Source organism: Podarcis liolepis (assembly GCF_965112155.1).
Source record: "Podarcis liolepis genome assembly, chromosome: 3".
Classification (NCBI taxonomy): domain Eukaryota; kingdom Metazoa; phylum Chordata; class Lepidosauria; order Squamata; family Lacertidae; genus Podarcis; species Podarcis liolepis.
The window spans coordinates 87,328,985-87,343,023 of NC_139557.1; the positions used below are offsets into that span (position 1 = coordinate 87,328,985).

At 43.1% G+C, this 14,039-nt stretch overlaps 1 protein-coding gene across 3 annotated transcripts in view; it reads left to right on the plus strand.

Annotated features, from left to right (window-relative positions):
* Positions 1-14,039, plus strand: part of DNAH8 (dynein axonemal heavy chain 8) — a 146,196-nt gene that overhangs the window by 77,544 nt on the left and 54,613 nt on the right. For all 3 annotated transcript variants that reach the window (XM_083497165.1, XM_083497167.1, XM_083497166.1), the window contains 10 exons: positions 254-415; positions 1,634-1,880; positions 2,602-2,843; positions 2,935-3,075; positions 3,298-3,535; positions 4,591-4,733; positions 5,500-5,634; positions 5,997-6,119; positions 7,516-7,729; positions 9,032-9,141. In XM_083497165.1, the coding sequence (XP_083353291.1) occupies positions 254-415; positions 1,634-1,880; positions 2,602-2,843; positions 2,935-3,075; positions 3,298-3,535; positions 4,591-4,733; positions 5,500-5,634; positions 5,997-6,119; positions 7,516-7,729; positions 9,032-9,141 (1,755 nt within the window). The remainder of the gene's footprint in view (positions 1-253; positions 416-1,633; positions 1,881-2,601; positions 2,844-2,934; positions 3,076-3,297; positions 3,536-4,590; positions 4,734-5,499; positions 5,635-5,996; positions 6,120-7,515; positions 7,730-9,031; positions 9,142-14,039) is intronic.

Below are 14,039 nucleotides of genomic sequence, written 5' to 3' on the forward strand. Positions count from 1 at the left end.
ATGGACCAGTGGCCTTACTCAGTATAAGGCAGGTTCCTGTGTGTCTTACATCATTAAGAGTGAAACTCTGCTGCTTTATTTCTTTTACCTAAAGTAAATTATTAATGCTTACAACCCATAGATTTTAGTGGAAGTAGTTTTTCATAACCATTGCAAGTCCTATTTCTTTCATTGAGAGGCATGAGTAATTTTATCTGGATCAGTGACCATCTCTACAAATCCATAAATTATTGTGTTTTGTTTATTTTTCCAGGTAGATGAAGATGAACCCCTTTTTCTTAGTCTTATAAATGATCTCTTTCCGGGGCTGGTATTGGACAGCAATACATATGTTGACCTTCAGGCAGCCGTTGCAAATCAGGTTGAAGAGGCAGGGCTGATTAACCATCCACCTTGGAATCTTAAGCTTGTCCAGGTATTACAGTATACCTCGTAAACTTAAACTGCAGAACCTACAGATGTGAATTTTTGCTCTAAATCACATTTTCCACATTTGAGCTGTCTCAGAGGATCCCTCCTCGCCTCCAGTAACAACCCAAGTATCACATTATGTAACTTGCGGTGTGCATATAGTTGTGCATTATTATCCAGAAGCACTGATGATGATGATTATTATTATACCCCACCCTTCAGGCTAGGTTTCCCTAGCCACTCTGGGCGGCTTACAGCATATATAAAAACTTAATAAAACATCAAACATTAAAAAACATTCCGATACAGGGCTGCCTTCAGATGTCTTCTAAACGTTGTGTAGTTCTTTGTCTCCTTGACATATGAAGGGAGGACGTTCCATAGGGAACCTTTCATATTTTTCATGGTATTGACGTATACTGCCTGTTATTTGATGGCAATAGCATCTCTCTCTCTCTCTCTCTCTCTCTCTCTCTCTCTCTCTCTCTCTCTCTGTTCTGGAGGAGGGCCTGGTGCCTAAGCCAACAGCTCATGGTTCAAAATATTCCTTGTTCTCTACCCATGCAGTTTCTAATTGACTTCAGCAAATCTTAAAATCTCTCGTAAGATCTAGATACACCACATACAGATACAGAGAATGAAGTTTGTATAAATGTCCTCAAGCACTACCTAGATTTAACCTTAATTGTTTTTCTCGTGGCAATTGCCTTGCCTAGTCCCGGGTAAACGTACCCATTCCCTCCCTGCTTTGCACTGGGGACATGCTCAGGAGGAAGTCCTTAGGAAAACAAGCTCAGTAAGAACACAGATAATCCTAATACAGTGGTGCCTCACAAGACGAAATTAATTCGTTTCGCGAGTTTTGTCGCCTTGCGATGTTTTTCGTCTTGCGAAGCACGGTGTCAGAAAAGTTTTGGAAAAGCTTCAAAAATCACCAAAGTCTTCAAAAACCTCAAAAAAGGCTACCACACCGCGTGCTATGAGTTGCTCCTCGAAGTCAAGTCGCAACTGTATTAACGGTGTTAAGAAAAAGGAAACAAACTTGCAAGATGTTTCCGTCTTGCGAAGCAAGCCCATAGGGAAAATCGTCTTGCGAAGCAGCTCAAAAAACAAAAAACCCTTTCGTTTTGCGAGTTTTCTGTCTTGCGAGGCATTCGTCTTGCGAGGTACCACTGTAGTTATTTCTGATTTGGCCACACTTTTTTCTCCCTCCTTGTTTTAGTTGTACGAAACTTCCAAAGTACGCCATGGGTTGATGACACTTGGGCCAAGTGGATCTGGGAAAACAACTGTTATAACTATGTTGATGAGGGCAATGACGGAGTGTGGATATCCTCACAGAGAAATGCGTATGAACCCAAAAGCTATTACTGCGCCTCAGATGTTTGGTAAACTGGATACAGCAACAAATGACTGGACAGATGGAATCTTTTCCACACTGTGGAGAAAAACGCTTAAGGCTAAAAAGGGTATGCCAGCTATAGTGTGTTCTATATAGTGCATATGGGAACTTGATTATCATCTCTCAGCGTAGTGCTGAAAAGGATCTTCTGTTTGCAGCTGCACTAATTGGTCTCTGTTCTAGTAAAGATAATTAAGATAACTTGAGAAAATATATATTCATTTAATATAAAACTGCAATAATCTTAGGGCAGTATCCAAGCAAGTAGTTCCACTAGCACAATGAGTTCTGGCTTTGCAATGGAATTCCCTCCCTCTCTTCTCTTTCTGCATGTCCCGTAATTCTGTGCGGGAAATTTCCCCTGCCCACCAGAGCAGATTTTGAGACATAAGGGGGGTGCATAAGGAGAGGAGAGGAGACGTTACACTGTGAAAACTGAAATCCTAATGGAATTACATCATTGGATACTACCCCTTACTCTTAAAAAAAAGTCTAGTGAAATTTCATGGGGACAACACTGCAAATTTATTCCAATTTAAGGCTTGAGACACATTGATTTCTATAGTGCTTAAAGATGTGCAGTGCAGCCTTAAATTAAGAACTGGAACTCACAGTTGGAACACTCTCAGTGGTGTAGCCTTCGCTGAGCTATGTCATTTCAGCTAGCAGGTGAGATAATCACATTTTGATGCTCCTCAATATCTAAACAACAAGCACCCTCCTTGTAATTGTCATTGTTGTTATTCAATGTTAGCCTCCATATTTCAGCCATATCTCTTTGTTTCCAGGCGAGAATATTTTTCTGGTTTTAGATGGCCCAGTAGATGCAATTTGGATTGAGAATCTGAATTCAGTGCTAGATGATAATAAAACTCTCACTTTAGCAAATGGTGATCGAATTCCAATGTCTCCTACTTGCAAGTTGCTCTTTGAAGTTCACAATATTGAAAATGCATCTCCTGCTACAGTTTCTAGAATGGGCATGGTGTATATCAGTTCTTCTGCACTAAGCTGGAGGCCAATATTGCAGGTACACTTTTGCAGGGATGATCAAATTTTCTTTTTCTTTTAAATAGTGTGGGTTTTAAAAGACTGTAAACTGTTTTCTGACTTTTTTACAGGGTTGGCTAAAGACTCGTACTACACAAGAAGCTGATGTGCTGCTAGGTTTATATGATAAAGTGTTTGAAGACGCATATACATACATGAAATTAAACCTTGGTCCAAAAATGGAGCTTCTAGAGTGTAACTATATCATGCAGGTATATAGTTACTGTTGTCTCAGTTGTTCATACAGCATTGCATGATTGCCTCTAAAGAAATAAGCACAGAAATCTTGCTTCCTGACAATCTTTTGGAAAACATTAAGAACCATAGATATAAAATTGCAGTTTTTCTCAGAGATGAAGTGAAATTTGTATTTAAGTTTGATTAAGAAAGTTAAACATTGTGTAACATTTTCTTCCTTTTAAAAATATTTCCAGTCCATCAATCTTTTGGAAGGCTTGATACCATCAAAGGAAGAAGGTGGTATTGCATGCTTGGCACATCTTCACAAATTATTTGTGTTTGGCCTGATGTGGAGTTTAGGTTCCCTCTTAGAACTGGAAAGCAGGGAAAAGCTGGAAGCCTTTCTAAGAAGCCATGAGAGCAAAATAGATTTGCCACAAATTCCTAAAGGTGCTTCAGAGACAATGTATGAGTACTACGTTGCTGATTATGGTAAGTGAAAAAGCAGTGCAATGCTCTTTAATAATTAAGTGCACAAGCCTCCAGTACTGGAGATGTTCTTTCCAGCATGTTGCTAAACTTCCAAAGAAAGGCATTTATATTTGGCCATAATGAATATGTAATAATGAATGAGGACTAATGAACTGAAATACAGCTAAGGTGAGATGGTGGCTTTGTACAGGCCGACGCACAGGTCCTTTTGGACCTGGAAGAGGGTGGGGTGAGCTTATGTGCACTCTGCCGATGAGTGCGGGGACCAGGAACAGAACTCCTCTGCGTCAGTGAGAGGTGTCAGCAAGAGGGGAAGGTCATTTTGATTTCCCCGAAACACAACTGAAATCAGTAAATAAATAAAATGGTGGCTACTGATACTGTTAGTGCTCTGAGTTTTGACTCTTCCGAAATTCTTTCTCCTCTCTGAAACATAACAGAATTTTGACAGAAGCTTGCAGATTCCTCTGCATCATTTCATGCCAGCCCTACTTCAGACCTTGGCCTTCTAACTCACAAAGGGCTGTAAAGAGGGCAAGATTATGTGCTGGAGTGGGGGATGGGGGGAGATTAGCAGTATAAACCTGCTCCTTCTCTCTTGCGTGTGTGCATGCAATTATTTACATGTAAGTAATCTGAATGCCTGAATAGGGCTCTAGTGTCTGATGGATGAGCTCAGCTCACTAATGGCTGAGTTTTGATTGTTAAGACTTCTTTCCTAAAAGAAGCAGAATTAGGGAGTGTAAAGCTTTCGTTTTATTTCTTGCCATTCTTCCTTACAGTGATCATTATGGAGTGAATGAACTTTATTCTGAATCCACCAGTGACTCAAAATCACCTATGTGATATGATAACACTCTGGAGATTCATGTGACTGAGCATAATAGTATGAGAAAAGAAGTTGGCTTCCTTTAATTCACCCAGTCTTTTGATCCCATGTAGAATAGGTCCAATGGGTTCTGTGTCATTCCTTGTTCGCTAGGAAGTACTGTGGAGTTGCTGGTAAAAGAAGTGAAATAATTAGAGCTTTTCCACCATTATTTTGCTACTTTTAGGTGACTGGGATCATTGGAATAAAAAAGTTCAGGAATATGTTTATCCAACAGACAGTGTTCCTGAATATTCATCTATTCTGGTTCCAAATGTTGACAATGTCAGAACCCAGTTTTTAATGGATACCATAGCAAAACAACACAAAGTAAGTGCAAATTTTCTTTGCAAAATGTGAGTAGGTAATGTCTTTTTATGCCCAAACTACCTTATTATATATATGTCCTTTTGTGTCTATGATTAACAACAACAACACAGACTATTATAGACACAGAAAATGTTCCTCTGCTTGATTTAAAAAACAACAACCAAAAACCCACACTAATGCAGCCCCTGTGACCCATCTCATGCCATCTCCTAACTTCAGCAGTGGTTATTCTGGGGTTTGCAATAAGGAGGAAGGGACTGGGAAACCCCTATTGAATATGTGGCCTTTTGCTCAATATAGGTCTAACTCCAAACAATGATTTATAGGGCAGGGGTGGCTAATCGGTTTGGTGTGCAGATTTGCCCTCCCCTCAAGTAGTCCCCCCCCCAACATAACACCATCCCCAATTTTGGCAGCAGCAACAATAAATAAATAAAATTTAAGCAGTCACAGCTCTCAATTGAAAATGCCTAGATCCAATCCTAACTGAATGATGATTTAGCAATTATTGTTTCAAAAGGGAGTTAGCAATGAGCAAAAGTACTGTGGTGTCCTTCCTTCCCCTTTTCTGTCCCATAAAAATATATTGATTTTTGCCATTTATATTTTGGTAAGGGCTGAAGCCTGAATAGAATGTGAAAGTAAGTAGTAGGTTAGAAAGAAAACCAACATAATTATATTAAAAATTCTGTTTCAAACCATTTTTGTGCAGTGGAGTAGCTTTATTATACAAGCCTGATAATAAATTGGCATAACGTTGTTGCAGGCAGTGTTGCTTATTGGTGAACAAGGAACAGCAAAGACTGTAATGATTAAAGGTTATTTAAAAAAGTACGATCCTGAAGAACATTTATCAAAATGTTTAAACTTTTCCTCAGCAACAGAACCTGGAATGTTTCAGGTAAGCTGTAGGTTTGATAATCAGTTCTACACGATGTGCTTGCAGAAATATTTAAAATTCTTTGCAATAATCTTAAGTGTAGCTGCCTTGAGCCCTGGTTCTGAGGGGCGGGGAAAACGGCTAAGAATGAATGAATGAATGAATGAATGAATGCAAAGCCTGATCTTGTTCTCTGTTTTTAACACCAAGTTCCAACAATATTCATGGTCCCAAGTTATTTGGGAACTTATCTGAGAACTTACATAAATTGGAAAACACATTTTAAGAATGGTTTTTTAAAAAACAAACAAGCAAGGATTTGTAAACTACTTTGGCGATTACTTACATATTTCCCCCTCTTTTTGTGTTCTTTAATTGTTAAGAGGACAATAGAAAGTTATGTGGACAAACGGATGGGAAGTACCTATGGACCACCAAACGGCAGAAAAATGACAATATTCATTGATGATATTAACATGCCAATTATTAACGAATGGGGAGATCAGGTAGAGTTATAAAATTGTGCATAGTAATATCGTTAAGTACAGCTTCGCTCTGTAATGTTGTCAGTAAAAGTCTGGTGTACTGTGACCTTGGGGAAAGGGCACATCAAAGGATGCATGTTCCATGCCTTCCATGGCATAGGGGTCAAAAAAGGAAAAAATGGTAGCTCTTCAGAGTGCCCAAGTCAACCTAGCCCAGTGTGCCCAGGAGGAAGCCCCAAACCCCAGGAACAGTCTCCCCAAAGCCCAGAGCTGCCTCAGGATTCCATGGAAGGCTCTTCCCAAAGAAGAGTATTCAACTTCAGTGCCTTGGGCAGGCTTAAATCCAGGGCTCCTATGCCTCCCCAAAGGAGCAGGGGTGGGTGGGTTAGAGGGGGAGGCTAGCGGCTGTTGGTACTCCCTGTTCACTCATGCCCAATGGGGTTTAGGGAAACAGCTTACAGAAGGCTGCCCACAGGGAAGCAAGGACCATATCTCCCCAATCTCTGTAGAAGAGTCTCAATTAGGCATCCAGCTTGCCCAGCCTGTTCCCTGTGTCTTCACTGGGTTTTGTCCTTCTCTCTGAAGCTTTTTATACCCTCCCTGTCTCCCCTCCCTTCATTCTTCCTAAGGCACAGCAACCAGGCTCCTTCTCCACCATTAGAAAGCTGATGGAGAATGTCCACCCTTCTCCACATGTGGAGCCTCCGGGAGACAGTCATAAAGTTATTTCTAATGATGGTTGCAATTGCCTTTTTGGTAATTTGAATCTACAGTGGTACCTCGGGTTACAAACACTTCAGGTTACAGACTCCGCTAACCCAGAAGTAGTACCTCGGGTTAAGAACTTTACCTCAGGATGAGGACAGAAATCACGCGCCAGCGGCGGGGCGGCAACAGGAGGCCCCATTAGCTAAAGTAGTACCTCATGTTAAGAATGGTTTCAGGTTAAGAACGGACCTTCAGAACGAATTAAGTTCATAACCCGAGGTACCACTGTACTGATTCAGAGGTTGGTGCCTGGTAGTGTGGATTAGGGCCAACTTAAAGGGTTAGGTACCAGCAAAGGACAAATGAACCCTGACTGCCCATCATATCTGGATCCAATCCGGGTGCAGGTGCAGTTTTGGGACTGAATCATCCTAGGTTGCCTTGATGTATATGAACTGTTAGCATTTTTTGCTAACACTGACCACCTCAAATGCGACATGGCCTGATTCAGCCAACAGAAATTTAAGCACCATGTAAATTTTATTGATTTAAATAGGACAAAAGCATAGACATTGTCAAGTGTAGCATATTTCATACTGTACCCTATGTCTAGAATAAAGTAACAAATTATTTGGCTAAATTAGCAGGGTTGTATCTCTGGTATTTTGTTTTCAATGAATGGTTAACATTTCTTCTATTAATTCCATAGGTAACAAATGAAATAGTGAGGCAGATGATGGAAATGGAAGGAATGTACAGTTTGGATAAACCTGGAGATTTTACTACAATTGTTGATGTGCAGTTAATAGCAGCAATGATTCACCCAGGAGGCGGTCGAAATGATATCCCACAGCGCTTAAAAAGGCAGTTTACGGTTTTTAACTGCACTCTGCCAACCAATGCATCCATAGACAAAATCTTTGGTATATGTTTTTCTAGTACTTTCAAATTGAATTTGTTTTATATTAATTGTCTAGGTTGCTCCTGTGTAGAATGTAAATTCCTTTCTCTCCTTCTTAAAGCAACAGAGATTCTAAAAAACAATTACTTAAAAAAACAACCACCAAGTATTACAGACGTGACATAAAACTACAGTTAAGGCCATTCTGTATAAAATCATTCGAATGCCTAGGCAAACAGAAAACTATTAACTTATTTATTTGTTATATAGGTTTTATGCTATGTTCTTCCTTCAAGATAGTAGCACTGGAGTGTTCACAACATAAAATATATTTTAATATTCATTCATTTCTATTCTGTTGCTTCCTATGAAACATCTCAAAGCTATCTATCTAATTTCATGTATACAAACAATTTCTACATATGTCTATTGGTTCAAAATGAGATCTGTGATTGTGAGATTTATGCTCAAAAGTAGTCAGGGCAGTGAGAACGTCAGACCACATAGTAGTGGATGGGGGCGAGAGCTCACCCTCCCAGCCTTGAAGTATAGGATAACTCTCTTGGCAGTCTTAAGGGCTTGCACGATCCGCTTTCATTGCCCATCTGTTCATCAGTTTCGTATAAAAAGACTGTTTCAAGTCCAACACAGATAAAGACTGCGATAAACACTTAAAAGTAACATTGAAAGACAGAGGGTCTTCAACAGGCACTGATACAACACTAGAGATGGCGCCTGTCTGATACGTAATGGGAAATATAAACACATACAAAAAGGCAGTCGAAAATCAAAAACACTTGAAACGCAAGCAGCATCTAGCTTGGCACCTCAAACTATTTTTTTCCATTAATTTTTTATTAAATTTCTGTTTATTAGTGAAAATAAATGTTCTAGAGATATAGTGCCACTACCATAAGCACGTTTCTACATTAAATAATTTGTTATGAGCTAGATTTTTGCTTGTACAATAAGTTATAACATAAGTCATTTATAATGTCCACTGCTTAGTATCTTCCTTCTTTCTGAAGCCGTATTATTGCTCTGCTGCATTTTGTAGTCAAATCAATTCATCAGCTGAACTTAGTGTTAGTAATCCCATACAACCAAAGGAGAGACCAGTGAAGATTACAAACACATACACGCTGCAGTGAAATGCTTGACTTCTCTTTGATTTCTCTCACAACAAAACAGTAGCTATTGACTTGTCTAAAGTTAAGTACAGCTGTAGATTGTTCCTGGAGATGTATGTTTAGCGTTCAGCCCTTCATGAGAATATATAATTTTGGAGTCATGTTAAAGTTATCAACATACCGTTATTTTTCAGGGATAATTGGCTGTGGATACTTTCATTCATGTAGACATTTCAAGCCTGAAGTATGTGAAATGATACCAAAATTAGTTTCAGCAGGCAGAATCTTGTGGCAGTGGACTAAGGTAAAGATGAACATAATTATTTGAAAAATATTCCCTATTTATGGGTTTAACACAGGATTAAAATCTGCTCATATATTGCCTGTAGTGTATAGGTTCTGTAAGGTTTCCATGGTTGGAAGGAATGGAGTTGACTGGGGAAGAAACTACCCGTGCATCCATTCTTAGCAGATCATAGAACTGTAGAGTTGGAAGGGACCCCAAGAGTCATGTAGTTCAACCCTCTGCGATGCAGGAATCAACGCTGAAAATAACATACAGCCTGGAGCTAATATTTAGTCATTTCTTCTGATTACATTTTAATGGGAAATTGTGGTTGCAAAACTAGAATTTGCATATTAAATTGGAATTATTGACCTCAAAATTCCCATCAGCCACCATCAAAGAGGCAGGCAGTTTCCACTCAAGCGACTCTCTTATTTTGCTTGTTTTTAGTGTGAGTGTTGTAGGGCTGCTTTGAACTTCTCTGCATGGAATCACCCAAGGGAAGCTTCAGATTTGCCCAAATGCATGAAAAACATATCACTTTCTAGGTGTTGCTGGATTCCAGCTCACATCATCCCCAGCTATTGGCCATGCTGGCTAGGGCTGGTGAATGCTGGAGTCAAACAGTGATAACATGTGATTGATTTATTGCTCAGATAAATCAGATAAATTCTTGGCGTCCAGCCCGCTTCGGCTGCTCTCGTGGCCAGGCCCCAGACTTCAAAGGCCACATTCCGAGGTTCTGAGCAAAAACGCAGAGATCAGCAGCGGCAAGAGAAAGCTTCAAAAACTCCAGTGCTTGCTTCAGTGTGCTCAAATAAAGTCCACTCAGGATCTTAGCAGCTAAAAGCAGTTTTATTTACAGCAAACTATCCATTGTCGAACAGCATCGTGAAAACACGTCCACTCTCCTCAAAAGCGAAAGTAGAGAGAGAGAACAAAGACTTGAGAGACTCGGAACTGACGTGGAGTCTCCCCCCTCCCAACAGTAGGCAGGGCGTACACTCTGAGCTGTTTAACCCTGTAAGCTCAGGTTCCCTTCACACCCCCTCTCGTCCTGCGCTACTGTGGGGAAAGTATGTACAGAACTTACCCCCAACTCCAAACCACCACAAAACTCCCCATGACGCTGGAAGCTTAAAGGTTTGGTAAAGCCATCGGCCAAGTTATTGTGACTGGCACAATACTTCAACCGTATCAAACCTGACTGAACACTCTGACACACATTTTGGAAACGTATGTCCAGATGCTTGGTTCTGGCCTTAAATTGCGCAGATTCAGCCAATTTCAAACAAGGTTGATTGTCTTCCCAAACCGTGATGGGCAAGCTACAATCTCCATAGATCTCTTGCACCAAGCATCTATAGAACTCTAGTTCCCGGCACAAATCTGACAGTGCACTGAATTCAGCCTCAGTAGAAGACAGCGCAATGAGACTTTGCTTCCGGGACTTCCACCCAATTAGTGACTTCCCAAACTTTACCACCAACCCAGACACAGACTTGCGGTCCTGCAAATTCGCCCAGTCACTGTCCGCATAGCATGTGAGCTTCGCCTCACCTTCAGCTGGCAGCTTAAGACAGAAGTCTTTGGTATGCTGCAGGTAGCGCAGTACCCGCTTGATACCGTGCCAAGCACTCACACTGGGCTTTGACGCTTTCCTACTTAGCAGGTTGGTAGCAAAGGCAATGTCTGGTCTGCTCCATTGGGATAGATACAACAGACTACCTAGAGCTGACTGAAAGAGCTCAGCATTCTCGAACTCTGCACTTTCTGCTTGCTGGCTCTCTTTCACGAAGTTCGTCTCCATGGGTGTCCGAACTCCTGCACAATCGGACATTCTGAACTTCTCAAGCAACTGTTCAATCTTGCCTTTCTGACTGAGCAAGAAGCTACCATCCTCAGTTCTCGCTATCTGGACACCTAGGTAGATCTTTACTGCACCCAGGTTCTTGAGCTGAAACTGTTTCCCTAGCTCTTTGGCAAACTTCTGCACCTGTTTGTCTGCCTTTCCAATATGGATGATGTCATCAACATAAAATAAAACCAGTTCCTGTGAGTCTCCTGATCCTCTAAGGAACAGGCAACTGTCAGCAAGACTCTTCCTGAAACCTAGCTTCTCCAAAGCTTCATTCAGGCACAAGTTCCAATTCCTGGCCGACTGCTTCAGGCCGTAAATTGACTTGTGAAGTTTCCACACAGTACCTTGCTCAATGCCCTCAAACCCTCGAGGAGGAAGCATGTACAGATCCTCCTGGAGGTCTGAGTTCAAGTAAGCAACATCCACATCAAAGTGATGCACCAGCAACCCTCTTTGTGCAGCGATGGCCAAGAGCAAACGTAGAGATTCACTCCTACAGGTGGGAGCATAAACTTCCGTATAATGCAACCCCCTGCGCTGCGTGAATCCTCTCGCCACTAATCTGGCCTTATACTGCGGTTCTCCTGTCGCTGTGGGCTTAAGACGGTAAACCCAGCGGCTACCCACTGCCTTTTTGCCCACCGGCAACTTCGTGAGGGAGAACACACCTAAAGACTCCATTGAGTTCATCTCCTTCTGCATCGCCTCATGCCATTTTCTGGCTTCTTCCTGAGGCAGTTTCTGAACATCCTCAAAACTCTCGGGTTCACACTGTGCCATTCCGACCCACACGCTAGTGACGGCAAACCTATCAGGAGGTTTCCCCTTGGTCGTCCGAGCTGATCGACGCAGCACTACTTCAGGAACCCCCTCTGACCCACTAGGGCCAGCCAGAACGTCCTTGGCATCAGAGAGCTCCCCCTCTGACTTACTGCGCCTTCTGGACTTCTCAGCCGAACCTGTGGGGGAAGATGGAGCACTGCGTTGCTCAATCTTCACAGCCTTGGGAGAAGTTCTCCCCTCTGCCTGCACTGGCTCTGGACTCTGAGCCACAGTAGCAGGTTCAACCTCTTCCTCTTCTTCATCAGCAGAGTCAAGCAGACTCTCTGACAGGATGTCAGGGTTCCCATGTATCCTTGCCCAGCCATTCTGCTCACAGAATTCAGCACTGTTGCTGAGCAGAATCCTGGACTGATTCCCTGACGGATACGCAAACCTCCAACCCTTGGTCCCTGGCTCATACCCACAAAAAATCATCTTTTGGGACTTGGGTTCACCTTTCTTGCGTTTGGCTTTTGGTATCAAAACCCACGCTTCACAACCGAATACACGAAAATAGTGTATTTTCGGTTTCTTTCCATGCAGCAAAAAGTACGGGGTGTCACCTACCACTGAATTGAACGACCTGTTCAAAACAAAGTTGGCCGTTCGCCAAGCCTCTCCCCAAAAACGCTGTGGGAGCCCGGCATCAAACAAAAGAGCTGCGGACATCTCCCCTAGAGTCCTGTTCCGTCTTTCCGCAATCCCATTCTGTTGGGGACTGTGCGGAGAAGTCAACCTGTGTTGAATCCCCTTTTTGCGGAAGAAACTTTGCAGTGCAGACCCGGTGAACTCCCCACCCCGATCGCTCTGAAAGTTTTGCACCCGTGTGGAAAACTGCAGTTCCACAGCCGCAATCCAGTCTTTGATTAGCGGTGCAGCTTCACTTTTGTGTCCGATCGTGAAGGACCAGGAGTTGCGCGTATGGTCATCAATCAGAACCAGCGCATATTTGGCTCCTCCCATACTGGTCACAGCCATCGGCCCAGACAAATCTGCATGAATTAACTGAAAAGCCCTAGTGGTCACCCTCTCAGACCTAGGGTATGTGCACGTTTTCACCTTTGCGGACTTGCAAGCTCTGCAATCTAGAAACTTAGCACATGATTTCATTTTGCACCCTTGCGTATACTCTGGGATCTTTTTCACTGACCCCCAGGACACGTGTGCCATGCGTCTGTGCCAGAGGTGAGCACACGCATCATGAACTGGAACGTTGGCACACTGTGCTTGCGCCTCCTCCGCGTCACCTGGACCTGCAAAAGAAGCATTCAATACAAACAACCTGTCTTTACATTCAACACTGACTAGGTGCTGTCCATTCTTAGAAATAGAGCACTTATTGTCTTCAAAACACACTCTGTAGTTCTCAGCAAGAAGTGCGCTGACAGACAGCAACGCGCAAGACAGTCCTGGAACAACATAAGCCTGGATTGAATCCTGTAAGAAAGAACAAAACAGTGAGCCAGTCTGTGTGAGCGGGTGTCTAGTCCCATCTGCTAAACAGACAGTCTTCCCAGAAGTTACAGAGGTGCAGTTCTCTAGGACTCCTGCAGATGGCACTAGATGATGGGAAGCTCCACTGTCTATGACAAAAGTCAGCACAGCATCCTGTTGACAACTCTTGACTGTAGCCATAGACGCTGCCAAATGTTTATGTTCAGTGTCTCTGCCAGCTGCCTTCGGCTTGCCTTTCCCACGCTTTGAAGAAGAGCCCTTTATCTGGTTGCTACGGGAGACGGCCTTCGGCTGTTCCTGTGCCTCCACTGGACATTCTCTCACCAGATGGGAGGGGGAGCCACAGCGATAACAGCGGCGACGCGTAGCAACAGCTCTCACAGCTCCCTCTTCAGCCATTCCTTTGTTCCCTGCACCCCCACCTTTGGGTGCACAGCCTGGGCCTGCACGCTCCCCAGCACTCTGGTTGCGGGCCTCAACATCACACGGCCCCTCGGAGACAAAGCAGCTACTCCCAGCTGTAACTTCAGGAACACGGCCAGCAGCAGCCCCCTCTGGGCTCTCAGCTTCCTCCCTGCTCTCGGCTTTCTCCCGGCCCTGGGCTCCTGCTGAGCTATCACACAGACTCCTCAGCACCTGCCAGGCGGCCTGAGCCGACTCAACGCCCTCCAGGTGGGGCAACAGCATAGCGTCCACGCTGGCTCTCAACATGCAGAGCTCTCTTTGCATTCTCTGCTCTCTATCTTCCAGCAAAGCAGCCTCCAGGTCTGCTGCGCCA